We start from the raw sequence: 13809 nt of genomic DNA, 5'->3' as shown, positions 1-13809 counted from the left end.
ATTTGGCCGACTTAATTCAAGTACAGTTAACATTTAATAAGTACTTCCAATTTTAAACATCGATTTGCAGAAATGGCAGTTTGTTAATTGTTTTAAATTTAGTTTAGAAATCAATATTGAGAGGAAGATAACTTTTTTAGTATGTGTCTTGGCTCTCCACCATTCGCTTACATTGCTGTTGGGTCAAAGTGATCACCTTTTCCGTAGCTCATTATGTAAGACGATTGTATTTAAATTTAGCAGACACTGGAATTGAAGCAGAAATGCTGATTTTGGGAAAAAAATAACTTTTGCGGTGGTCTCTTCATTTCTTCTAGAAGTGTATGTTTAAGGCCTTTATTTTGAAGGCTGTACAATAGAAGCTTGTCAGGCAAAACCCCTGGTATTATGTTGGTTCTCCTGTCAAGTATAAGCAAGCACCTCAGCTACAATGCTGGTACCGATTAAAATAGGCGAACAGGGCCACCCTGAAGACTTCAACGTTCCACTTTATTGTTACTCCCGCTGGTGCAGCAGGAAGCGGATAACAACTTATGTTTCCTCTGGTAGGGAGAGAGGACGACATTGTTTTCAGACCCTCAGTTGTGCAGTTACACAGCTGAAAACACAGCTGCCTTTAACAGCTGTCTGACTGAAATATCCCCACTTTACTTCCTCTGCACATGAAGGAGAGTACAGTACAGTAACCAATGTAGTTACTATGCTGGTAATGGGTCAAACTACATTTTTAATTTTCCAAATCCAAGCTTTTTATAACTAACTGGTCACTGAGCTCTTCAGGTTGAGCTAAAGCTTGCATAAAAAATTGATTTAGATGCACATTTTTAAAGTTCACGCTTAGTATTTAGTAACGGTAATTAATAATGGACAATAAAAACAGTCTTTATGCAGTAAGTGTACTGAGTTTGTTTGAAAAGATTTTTGTACTTTATCGCCCAGATCTGAGCCTTGGAGCTACTTGTCTCAGGGTGAACCAGGAAGACAGCATGCAAGGGAAGTGGTGGGTCACATGAACCTGGCAGACTGGAAGAAATACTCAGGTACTTGTGCTTTTTCTCCTATTTGTATGACGGTGTCGTTCGTGGAACTCACACCTAAGTGCACTTGAAACGTTTTCTAAAATAGCAGCAGTAACACTTAACGCTGCCCAGTGAAAAATGAGCTGCGTGGAATGTGGGTTTCAGGTTCTGCTTTCACATCCGATGATGAGCCGACACCATCTGATGACGATGAAGGATGTCCAACGAACAAAGATCAGCCACATCTGCGATTTGAGATTACCAGCGATGATGGTTTCAGTGTGGAGGCCGACAGCGTTGAGGGTAATTGTGTGAATGTATATCTAACACTTTTTTTGGCACCTATCTCCTCCTTCATACTTTGTGCTATTTCAGCCATTCAACTTTTAAAATGTTCACAAGACATTAAGCTACCTTCAGATGATTCAGCTTTTTGATATCTATTACGGTTCTTCTACAATTGCGATTCAAATTTTAGGCAAGATTTTTGACGTTTTTGATTTTATAATGTAATCCTATGGCGGAATTCGTCAGTTGGTAGAGTGTATGCTCTAGGTTGTTGAATAACCTGAGAAAGAACGAACAAACTCTCCTCACTTGCTCAATTTTCACTCTACTGGCACAAATTAGGTATCAAACTGTAGGATGCTCTTTCGCGATTCAGAAAATGTCACCCTCATTAATGTAGGACTAACGGATTTCACGCAACACGTCCGGGAGCAACGCAAAGTCAACACACCTTGAATAGAAAACCTATAGGAATTTCAGAAAAAATCAGAGCAAAAAATCCTTAAACTCATGTTTTCGAATCGCCGCCGCTCCTAAACCGTTCAAGTTAGAGACATGAGCTTTGCACCAATTAATCTTCAGACCTTGCTGGCGCTCACCATGAAGGAATTTGTTTGATACCTTTTATCGTTTTGTCATAAAAAAGGTTTGTTTAGGAGTACCAAATCTGTCCTTCTCAAAATCGTTTGAAATTAACAAATTTCCAAATTATCCACTTTTCTACACTGTCACATCTCCTACACGGATTTATGTAGACACATGAAAATCTCCAGGATTGTTCACCGATCCCTGCTGATACCTACGGTCCAAAAATAATTTAGATACTTTGTATTGTTTCCTCGTGAAGTAGGTTTGTTTGACATTGAAAAATTCACCTTCACTCAGGTTAAAAATGGTCAAAATTATCCGCTTTTTCACAGGGTCACACCTCCCAGACAGATTTTTGTAGAAAATTGAGAAGCTCCATGATTGTTCACCAGGGCCTGTTGATTAATACAGTGCATGGATCAAATTGATAGCATTTATAGTTTCTGAGGTATTAGACGTTGTTCAAGAGCATGTTCAGGCATTTTTGTGTTTTTCTCCATTTTTCCCTTTTTTTCACCTAGTGTTGTGCCTTTATTATTATATTTTTAACAAAAATGTGTTAATATTCTCATTCTCTTGTCCGTTCTGAGAAAAACGGTCCAAGAATGACGTTGATAGCCCCTATGGTTTCCGAGTTATGGGCAGTAGTTCGGGAGCATGTGCCGCCATGTTATAAAGCCAGGCCATGATGAGACACAAAGTGAGGTGCTGCTGAGTGAGAAACAGCAGCTGTTGGGCGCTCATTAATTACCATAGCAACAGAACACAGCTGCCAGTGAACTTAAGTAACCTCTGACAGAGAGTGGCTCTGAGGCTGAGCTCAGGCCAGAAGTGACCTATGAGTGATCACAATAAGTCAGTCATAGCTGACAACCAAACTAGACTTTCAAAATAAGACCTACACATACTCTACAAAATAAAAGCCTTTTTTTCACACTGAACATCAACCTTCCACATTTACAAATGATTTTTTAAACTGATAATAGCATACACAATGATTTCAGACAAGCAAGCAGGTTCTATATGACTAATGGAAATAACCCAGACTTGAAAGGACAAACCTGCTAGATTTTCAAAAAAAGACAAAACATGCTCTACAAAATAAAAGCCTTTACATTTTAAACTATAGAAAATTGCAGCACTGGGCTTCACACCAATGTTGGAGCTCATCCAGTGTTTGAAATAGGACCAGATCAGCCCTTTAAAATAAGGCTTACTGAAATTTTCAAAATAAAAGCCTCAACCGTCCATAGTTACTAATGATTTTTTAAGCTGATAATAGCATAGACAATGATTTTAGAACAACTAACAGAACTAACCACGCTGGACTTTCAAAATAAGACAAAACATGCTCTACAAAATAATAGCCTTTACGTTTTAAACTATATATCATTGCAGGACTGGGCATTACACTACTGTTGGAGTTCACACAAAGTTGGAAATGGGACTATGCTAGTCCTTTGAAATAAGGCTTACTGGAACTTTCAAAATAAAAGCCTCAGCTTCCATAGTTTGTATTGATTTTTTTTAAGCTGATAATAGCATACACAATGATTTTAGAATAGTAAACAGGTTCTTTATATCTAGTGGAAGTACACCAGACCTGAAAGGACAACCATGCTGGACTTTCAAAACAACACCTAGACATACCCTGCAAAATAAACGCCTTCATATTTCACACAGCAATAATTGCAGCATTGGATTTTAACACTATTGCTGGGACTCTGTGATGGAAATGGATGTACTTTATCCTTTCAAAATAAACTCACTGATATTTACAAAATAAAAGTCTCAATATTCCTTAGTTGGGGCCTGCCACAGTAATGAAGGGAGAACAGTGAGTGGCTTGACTCCCATGCCATTGCCTGGTGGCACCTATTACTACACATCTCTAAACTGGACTCTTTATTTATTGGCGACTTCCAGAGCAATGCAAGGATGCGTGATTACTGGTGAAACAAGAACAGGTCTAGATAGACATCTTAACCTTCTACCCTCAATCATGATGCACACCGTTCTGTTGCTTTGGTTCTGCACCTCAGCCCCACAACATTTGGCTCTGGTCCAAGAAGCACGCGCCAAGAGGCAGGCCCCGTCTAAATTTCTTCAGAAATTTTCTAGTTTATTACTATTATTATTGTGTGAATGCTGAAGAGTGAATAGTTTTAAACGGCAATTTCATAGACTTTTGAATATACGCTGTAGTAAGCATTAGAATTTTAGCTCATTTTAGCTTATATATTGCTTTTTGCATAGTAGATGGGTTAAATGAATATCAGCCTTTAGTCCACGCCCAGCTGCTGTGTGGGCCCCACCCCGGTCCGTATAAATTACGGTGAGACCGGACAAACGACTCCCATTTTTCTTCAGCGACAGCTTAAGAGCACTGATTTGGGAAGAACCATGGCTAGCGTCGGCACTATCCGCCTCTGCCCGGCTTGTAACACAGGCTACATCATGAGTTATGACCTGCATGCCATCTGCGAGGGCTGCCTCGGTCCTGATCGTGCAAGCCTGGCCTTGACCCCGCAGTCCACCTGCCCTTCCTGCAGGCGTCTGCCTCTGGAAGAGAAGCAACGGCGGCTAGCCATTTTCTTCCCGCTAGAAGGGGAATTCCCCGTAGCGGACCAATGCTCCCTCGATGAGGCATTGGACATCTTTGGTGTTGGGCGGGAATCGGACAATTCCGCCCCAGAGACAGCGACTGATATCTCCACTCCCTTCCTCCGGACGGAGGACGCGGAGGCAGATACAAAATCAGTTCAGGCTCAGGGCCTCCCAATGTCGGCGACCACCCCCTTTCCGGCGATGGGCGCACTTGTTAGCGCGCTGCCGGACATCATCGCTAAAGTAGCTGAGGCTAAAGGTGTCCCTGTTCCCGCGCCTTTAGCCAAGCTCCCGACTGACGACCTGGCGGGAAAATTTGCCCCAGCTCATTCAACTCGCCGAGATCCGGCTTGGCCCCGTTTTCCTGCGGTAACTGCTTACGTGTCGGGAGCAGCGGCAGAGCCGCTTCAGCTAAAGGCACCGGTCTCCACCTTCATACCCATCACGAGGGTGGAGTCCCTGACGGATCAGGGGTTTCCCCCAGTTCCTGCTCTGGAGCCCAGTCTGTCGGCAGTTTTTGGGGTTAGGTCGGTCCAGCGCATCGGACGACAGCCTGTGCGCCCCTCCCCCAGTGATCAGATCACGACCAGATTGATCGCTCCCACCAATGTGCCGGCGACCAACAACACCGCCTTCCTGGCCTACGCCATCTCCAAGAAGGCTCGGGAGATGGAGCTGCCTCCGGAGGATGTGGAGGAATTCTGCAATCTCGCAGACACCATCCTCAACCTCTGTGCGGCGTCGGCTGTGTGCTCCTCCTGCATCGCTGCCTGGCAGACCTTGCTACAGCGACAGATGTGGCTTCGGCTCTCCTCCTCCATCCCTGAGGATTTTAAGAGGGAGTTACTGGAGGGACCGATCAGTCCGGATGGGCTGTTCGGTCCTCATTTCCAGTCCGTGCTGGGCCAGATGCAGACCTCTCAAGAGGAACTTGAACGGGTCAGGAGACATGGGTCTCTTAATCGCTCTGGCTTCCGGTCGTCCCATACCACCGGCCGCTGGCGGGATCGCCGTGATCAGCAGCAGCAGCAGAGACGCTCCACGGCCGCTGCCGCAGCTCCCCGAGTTCCTCCACCCACTGCACCGTCTCCTCAGCCGCAGCAGCAGCGCAGAGGTCGGCAGTTGGCGTGCGCCTGGTCCAACCCTCTGCAGGAGCCACGGCGGAGATTTAAAAAGTGACTGGTGGGGGGGGATGTGTGTAAAACTACTGATTGTTTTGAAATAAAACACATACATTTCTCTAAGAGCAAGTTTCCGTTTTATTCTGGCTCAGCCAGATCGTACGATCTCGCTGTGCTTTCCTCACACACATCCCCCACTCCTAATGAGACGGCCCCTTTTAAACGGCCGTTTAAGAGGCCCCACAATCTCACAGTTTTCAAGCATGACTCCATGAGAGCATCCTATGCTGCTCCGGTAGAGTACTTATGCGATTACTGGGAATGATGTCAGCGGCTCACGTGGTTGTTCCGCTGGGTCTGCTTCATATGAGACGTCTTCAGAGACGATCCAGGAGCCGCTGATCCCGCGGCTCCTGGATCGAATCCGAGAGGAACAGCTCTCAGTGATTCTCGTAGCCCCCGAGCGCAAAAGCGCGCCATGGTTTCCGAGCCTGCAGCAGCTGGTGTCAGGTCGCCCGTGGCAGCTGCCGTGGAGAGAGGATGCACTCCTCCAGGCGGGAGGAGCGATCAGGAGCGTCCCAGAGTTAGGTCAACGTCTCTGGGTCTGGCCGCTGAACGGGAGCGCTTAGAAAGGCTGGGTCTCCCGCACGATGTGGTGCGCTCGATTCAGGGCGCACGAGCCCCCTCTACCACAGCGTCATACGCATCAAAGTGGGCAGCTTTTCAGCGCTGGTGCGCAGAGAAAGACGTGGAGCCTTTTTCATGTCCAATAGGGTGCGTGCTGTCATTCCTCCAGCAGCTGATGAACAGAAATTTAGCTTTCAGCACCATTAAAACTTATGCTGCAGCTATTTCCTCCTGTCATGAGGGTTTTGGTGACAGAACGGTTTTTAACCACCCGCTGATGAAGCGTTTTCTGCGGGATGTATGTAGACACAGACCCATGTCACGCCCTCTAGTCCCTCAGTGGGATTTAGCGCTCGTCCTGCGCGCACTGGTTAAAGCCCCATTTGAGCCCTTAGATCAGGCTCCACTAAAACTTCTGTCTTTTAAAACAGCCCTGCTGTTAGCTCTGACATCTGCGAAGAGAGTGAGCGATTTATCTGCGCTCTCTTCATGTCTCAGGATACAAGCCGACGGCAGCTCAGCTGTGCTGCGTCCTAACCCTGCTTTTACAGGTCCTTCTCAAAATATTAGCATATTGTGATAAAGTTCATTATTTTCCATAATGCAATGATGAAAATTTAACATTCATATATTTTAGATTCATTGCACACTAACTGAAATATTTCAGGTCTTTTATTGTCTTAATACGGATGATTTTGGCATACAACTCATGAAAACCCAAAATTCCTATCTCACAAAATTAGCATATTTCATCCGACCAATAAAAGAAAAGTGTGTTTAATACAAAAAACGTCAACCTTCAAATAATCATGTACAGTTATGCACTCAATACTTGGTCGGGAATCCTTTTGCAGAAATGACTGCTTCAATGCGGCGTGTCATGGAGGCAATCAGCCTGTGGCACTGCTGAGGTCTTATGGAGGCCCAGGATGCTTTGATAGCGGCCTTTAGCTCATCCAGAGTGTTGGGTCTTGAGTCTCTCAACGTTCTCTTCACAATATCCCACAGATTCTCTATGGGGTTCAGGTCAGGAGAGTTGGCAGGCCAATTGAGCACAGTGATACCATGGTCAGTAAACCATTTACCAGTGGTTTTGGCACTGTGAGCAGGTGCCAGGTCGTGCTGAAAAATGAAATCTTCATCTCCATAAAGCTTTTCAGCAGATGGAAGCATGAAGTGCTCCAAAATCTCCTGATAGCTAGCTGCATTGACCCTGCCCTTGATAAAACACAGTGGACCAACACCAGCAGCTGACACGGCACCCCAGACCATCACTGACTGTGGGTACTTGACACTGGACTTCTGGCATTTTGGCATTTCCTTCTCCCCAGTCTTCCTCCAGACTCTGGCACCTTGATTTCCGAATGACATGCAGAATTTGCTTTCATCCGAAAAAAGTACTTTGGACCACTGAGCAACAGTCCAGTGCTGCTTCTCTGTAGCCCAGGTCTGGGGAATGCGGCACCTGTAGCCCATTTCCTGCACACGCCTGTGCACGGTGGCTCTGGATGTTTCTACTCCAGACTCAGTCCACTGCTTCCGCAGGTCCCCCAAGGTCTGGAATCGGCCCTTCTCCACAATCTTCCTCAGGGTCCGGTCACCTCTTCTCGTTGTGCAGCGTTTTCTGCCACACTTTTTCCTTCCCACAGACTTCCCACTGAGGTGCCTTGATACAGCACTCTGGGAACAGCCTATTTGTTCAGACATTTATTTCTGTGTCTTACCTTCTTGCTTGAGGGTGTCAATAGTGGCCTTCTGGACAGCAGTCAGGTCGGCAGTCTTACCCATGATTGGGGTTTTGAGTGATGAACCAGGCTGGGAGTTTTAAAGGCCTCAGGAATCTTTTGCAGGTGTTTAGAGTTAACTCGTTGATTCAGATGATTAGGTTCATAGCTCGTTTAGAGACCCTTTTAATGATATGCTAATTTTGTGAGATAGGAATTTTGGGTTTTCATGAGCTGTATGCCAAAATCATCTGTATTAAGACAATAAAAGACCTGAAATATTTCAGTTAGTGTGCAATGAATCTAAAATATATGAATGTTAAATTTTCATCATGACATTATGGAAAATAATGAACTTCATCACAATATGCTAATATTTTGAGAAGGACCCGTACACCTAAAAGCATCACGAGTTCGTTCAGATCGAGAGTGATAACTCTGGATGGTTTTTATCCTCCTCCTCATAACTCTGAAGAGGAGGCCACCTCTCCTCTCCTCTGTCCCGGCTGCACTGCGCCGCTCCCAGCGTCTGTTCGTGCATTACAGAGAAAACTCTGCAGGACGTCCTCTATCTGTCCAGCGCCTCTCACATTGGCTGTGTGAGGCTATTTCACAGGCTTATATTTCCTCTGGATTGGATCCTCCAGAGAATCTCAGAGCTCATTCAATCAGGGGGATTTCATCCTCCACGGCTCTGCGTGGAGGAATGACAGTGGAGGACATCTGCACAGCAGCCTCATGGTCATCTCCATGCTCATTTATTCGTTTCTACCTGCGAGATGTGTCAGGTTTCTCCATGACTCATTCTGTTCTCAGGGGTCTGACAGAATGACTGTTATTTCGTCACCCTTCCTGCATGCAGACGCAGGGTGCCGTAATATTATTATCAGCCACTGATCGTGACTTATGATGTTATTGTCACTGCGGCTGTATTTCATTAAGCCTCCGTGTGAACAGAGGTTTTTCTCCTCTGTTGTGTTGTCTGTGGCACACTAGGTTGTTCTGCTGCATGATCCAGTTGCTGATCTGTCTCCACGTTCCCTCATGGAGACGCTTGGAGTGCGTAATTACGCTTTCAGAAGGCTGATTTTTGGTGTCATTAGGCAAGCAGATGTTCAGTTGTGGTCTGGATGGACCCAGTGAGGCATAGACTACATCCTGCTTCGCCTTTAACCCACTAGCGATAGCCTTAAAGGGCGAAGCCTATACGAAATAGAACGTTGGTTACGTACTGTAACCCCAGATTCTATGAGTATAGGTGCAGCCCTTTAAGCTCTGGGCCTCACTGGTTCCTGAATGGCTGAAGAAAAAGCTATTTGGGAGCCGTTTGTCCGGTCTCACCGTAATTTATACGGACCGGGGTGGGGCTCACACAGCAGGTGGGCGTGGCCTAAAGTCTTCAGTGCTGCGAAGGGATAAACCCACTAGCGATAGCCTTAAAGGGCTGCGCCTATACTCATAGAATCTGGGGTTACAGTACGTAACCAACGTTTTTGTCAGTTCTTGCATTTCAACAACTCTTTCAACAAGTAGTTTTGAGGTAACTTTACATTGTTAAGCTGTTTTATAGCTAATAGTCTTCCTGCTCAAACAGATCAGATGACAGTTTTTCTTTGCTGTTTCTGCTATTTCTACTAATTTATCAGATTTCAGCAGATGTTCTGCAGTCAATTTCAGCTTCTTTCTGCCAGCTTTCAGCTAAAAAATTAAGCTTACAGCATTCACACTGCATTTTCGCAGGAAATGCAAATTTTTCTAGTTTCTCATTTTCCTTCGAATCATCGGAAATCACCGTCCACAGTTCAAATCTCTATAGATCGTCTGGGTCTTACCTTCTCTTCAGCTTACAGCACAGGTTGATTGTGTGTCTGGTGTTGCATGTTTTGTGTTGATTTCTCTCTGTTTTGGATCATTATTCTGCTTTATAACCCAGAGGTGACCCGTTTTCAGTTTTTCAGGAGTCCAGTTGATTTTTATTCAAATCTTCTAGTATTTCTAAGATTTGCTCTAAGAAAGATTTTCAAGGCTAGGCCCACAGCATCACACCTCCTCCCACACATATGAATGCTATGGACATGAGGGGCTTCTCCTTATATTCATTCTTTGTTTTATTCACCTGAATTGTTTGTTGCATTAAAACTCAATTGAAGTCTTATTTAACCAAAGCACATGTTTACTATAAAAGCCTCTGGAGCCTTTAGCAAACTCCTGCATGTTCACGCTTATGTTGGTGGAAAAGTGCTTCTTTTTCCCTGCTTACCTCCTAAGCAATCATTTTTGATGTAGATTAACTGTTGGGGAGACTTGATGAGCCAGGCTTTTTTTACACATCTTTACCAGGCGTGCCAGTAAGAGTGCAAGGTGCTGTGGATTGTCTTCATATGGTATTCTTTGGTTTTTATGTTCACCTCATGCTATTTTTATCTCATTGCTTCCCATTAGTGGCCTGGAAAGCCGTGCTTGATGGTGTGCAGGAAGCCCGAGCAATTGCGAGGCTCAGGCCTCTAGCGTTTCAGAAAATCACAGGCGCTCGCATGCTGGGACTGATCCACGATGCCATTGTGTTTTTGCTGGAGCAACTTGAAGGAGCCCACCGCTGTCAGCGACATACTTTCCGTTTCTTCAAACAGTTCAGCCAGGAAGACGACCTGCCAGTGAATCCCACCGGCTGTGCCCGCTCTGAGCTTTATGTTAGGTACGACTGCTTACATTTTTTAACCAACATTACTTGCTTTCTTTTTTTGTCTTTAAAACTGACACTTTCAAAGATGGTCAGTTGATGTGAAACGTCTTTGCTAACATCCACACCTTGAGCAATCAAAGCAGGCTGGTTTCTGCTCTTATTGGCCTAACATGACTTACCCAAACCCTAGAAATTAGTGATTCCTCACAAATTCCCACACTTTTAAAAAGTTGGACTCAAAAGCATTGATGACTGATTAATCCGACAGCCGAACATCATGACTCCCTGTAAAAGTATGTCGCAAATGTTTTTCTTTCTTCAAATGATGTTGCATTATTCTGCGGAAAGACACGAGTGTGAATGAAACAAGGATGTGGCTTCCATAGCAGAAGTTCACCATGACTACAAAGACAATATTTATTTCTTCCTACAGGAAGTCTACATTTGACATTTTCAACTTCCTGGCCTCTCAGCACAGACAGCTTCCTGACATCGGCCTTTATGATGATGAGGAAGATGAAGTTCTTCTGAAGTCCACAAGGTAAGACCCAGATGTTTACTCCCAGCAGATGTTGAAGCCTAACAATTTGGTTTGTGTTTATCAAATAGTTTTCAACTGCCCAGACTTGCTGCTTACAGTTCCTAGAACTCTTCAGGAAACTATTTAGATGTGAAACAGTGTTTAGATTGTGACATGTTTGAGTGTTTGAGCGGTATGACTGTTCTTACACTGAAAAACACATTTGTTGTCGTAGATAAAAATAATTCTATCTTAGTTTAGATGTTTATTTTATATTGGCGCATGTGATATGGATGTTCTAGTTTTGAAGTTAGAGTAAAATCTTAAAAAAAAAAAAAAAAAGTACAGTGTGTCTGATTATGATGCCGTTGCTAACCAGGACTTTCAAAGCAAGTTATGCAATATTACTAAAACAAATGGTTAACTTTGACTTCTGGGGCTGCATCGCCGTTGTTTTGCTTCAGTAATCTTGACAACAAGCATCTCTCTCCAAGGCTGATGCCCATTTCCAGTTTTCTTTGAGGTCTGACTGCAGTGTGTGTTTCCTTTAGCCTGTTTCCCCTTTTGCTGCTATAGGCTGAAACTAATGGTTAATCCATTTAACTACCAAAATGGTGTAAATTTGTAGTTTTCCTGCATCTAATGAATAAGATTTTAAAAATCTGTTTTGTGTGTTTGTGTTTGACCTACCAATCACCTATCAGAAACCATGAAGAGAAAATTGGCCAATTCTGATCTCTGGCTGATTGATTAATTGATGCATCTCTAAAATAAATCATTTCCACACACCACAGAGTTTTAAATATTGTTTGTTCCTACTCAGACGGGCTACCAGTTTGGAGCTGCCCATGGCCATGCGTTTTAGACATCTGGAGAGGACGTCCAAGGAGGCAGTCGGAGTCTACAGGTCAGCTAGTTCTTTTTTAATTTTCTTCAGAATAAAGAAAAACGGTGCTAGTTTCAGGTAGTTAAGCTGAAGTAACACCTGCAGTCTTGTTGAAACCAAGTATCTTCCTGTTACAGTTAAAATTAACTTCTCTGTATCGAGATGTTCAAAATAGAAATCAAAGGTCGGTTTCTTCTAAATCAGATGATGCTGATGGGTTTAAGATTTTCTGATATACATATTTGAAGCCTACAAGCAAATTAAGAAACATCGTGTAGTTAATTAGATAATCCTCTCTGGCAAATAAAATATGGGGATGATTAGGGCTGCACGATATCATAAACTTATAATAGTGGCACTGGTGCTGAAAATTGCATGGGCAAGATCCAGTATGACTAATAAACATGTTATGTTTTTTTGTTTGTTTTTTATTTATCTAACCTTTGTTTAACCCGTCAAGCCAATTCTGGTCTTTACCATGACATTGTGTCTCTAGCATGCTCCATGAGCTTTAGCATCTCTGCCACTGCAAATATTCATCCAGTATGGGCATTTCTATGTAGACCATTAATGCATAACACTTCAAATATGCACTCTGATATTACGATGATGACCACCATTCTGTATGTTGATCTACTTGCTTAATAAAACCGTGAGTCAAGTCAGATTTAATAATGAGCACATTGAAAAACAAGTAGTTCTGTATGCAGTTAAGCCCCAAATTATATTTTATCCAGGTCAGAAGTGCCACGGTTCAATAAATAAACTCCTACGTTCTTTATTACATATTTCTGAATGAGATCATTTAGATAAAATTGGACATTAATGTCAAAAATGTAATATTGTGATATTAAATAATGATGTTTAAAAGTGTATTTATTTTACAGTTAGTCTTTTAATTTTACCAACATATTTTTTCTGGTCCAGCCAGAGTCTCGACTTTAATCTGATAGAAAGTGTGTGGAGGGAGCTGAAGATTAGGGTGATGGGAAGTAGGCCTTCCAACCTCTAAGACAAACCATCAATATACCAGTGGAAACATGCACAAAGCTGGTCAGCGACTAGAAGAAGGGGTTAAATGCTGTAATGCAGATATTTTTTTTTCTTAAAATTGCTACTCCTTTTCCCTTTTTTATTGTCTTTTGAGAGATGCCTCATTTCCTAGTAGAAACAGACATCTTTGTTGAATGAAAATAATTTTCCTTGTAAATATGCGATGGGTGAGCAAATTTCTGGCTTAACTGTCTAACTTAAAACAAATTCTGAAAATGTGACTCTACAACAAGGAACTTTGACAAACTTTGACCGGAAAAGTGTGTAATATTTTATGCAATTATTGGGGTTGGTCAGACCAACACATTCCCCTGGTCCTTTTTGAAATGAATTACTAGTTCGAAATGATTCATTATTAAACATAACTGTCTGAACTGGGTGTGGAAGAATTTCAGAGGAATCATCACAGGAAACAAAGTTGTCTACATTTTCTTTTATCTGACAAAATGGTTGATATTCTTCCAGAATCCCCAAATAATTTTAGTTTTTTAGTCTGACCTGTTCCATATTGTCAATGTAGGTCTGCGATTCATGGACGGGGTCTGTTTTGCAAGAGGAACATTGAAGCCGGAGAGATGGTCATCGAGTACGCTGGCATCGTCATCCGCTCAGTGCTCACCGACAAAAGAGAAAAGTACTACGATGGCAAGGTAGGCTGACACTCCTCTGTCTGCGGCCGGTTTCATTCAAACT

The 13809-nt window shown here is 43.4% G+C and overlaps 1 protein-coding gene across 1 annotated transcript in view; it reads left to right on the top strand.

The window, feature by feature from the left end:
• kmt2bb (lysine (K)-specific methyltransferase 2Bb) overlaps nucleotides 1–13809 on the top strand; it is a 45317-nt gene that overhangs the window by 28862 nt on the left and 2646 nt on the right. Inside the window, exons 30-35 of the mRNA XM_047359248.1 lie at nucleotides 940–1040; nucleotides 1185–1322; nucleotides 10417–10669; nucleotides 11091–11198; nucleotides 12001–12084; nucleotides 13637–13766. Coding sequence (XP_047215204.1) covers nucleotides 940–1040; nucleotides 1185–1322; nucleotides 10417–10669; nucleotides 11091–11198; nucleotides 12001–12084; nucleotides 13637–13766 — 814 coding nt within the window. The remainder of the gene's footprint in view (nucleotides 1–939; nucleotides 1041–1184; nucleotides 1323–10416; nucleotides 10670–11090; nucleotides 11199–12000; nucleotides 12085–13636; nucleotides 13767–13809) is intronic.

Source organism: Girardinichthys multiradiatus, chromosome 3 (assembly GCF_021462225.1).
Source record: "Girardinichthys multiradiatus isolate DD_20200921_A chromosome 3, DD_fGirMul_XY1, whole genome shotgun sequence".
In the NCBI taxonomy this organism is placed as follows: Eukaryota; Metazoa; Chordata; class Actinopteri; order Cyprinodontiformes; family Goodeidae; genus Girardinichthys; species Girardinichthys multiradiatus.
This window is presented reverse-complemented; position numbering and strand designations above follow the sequence as displayed.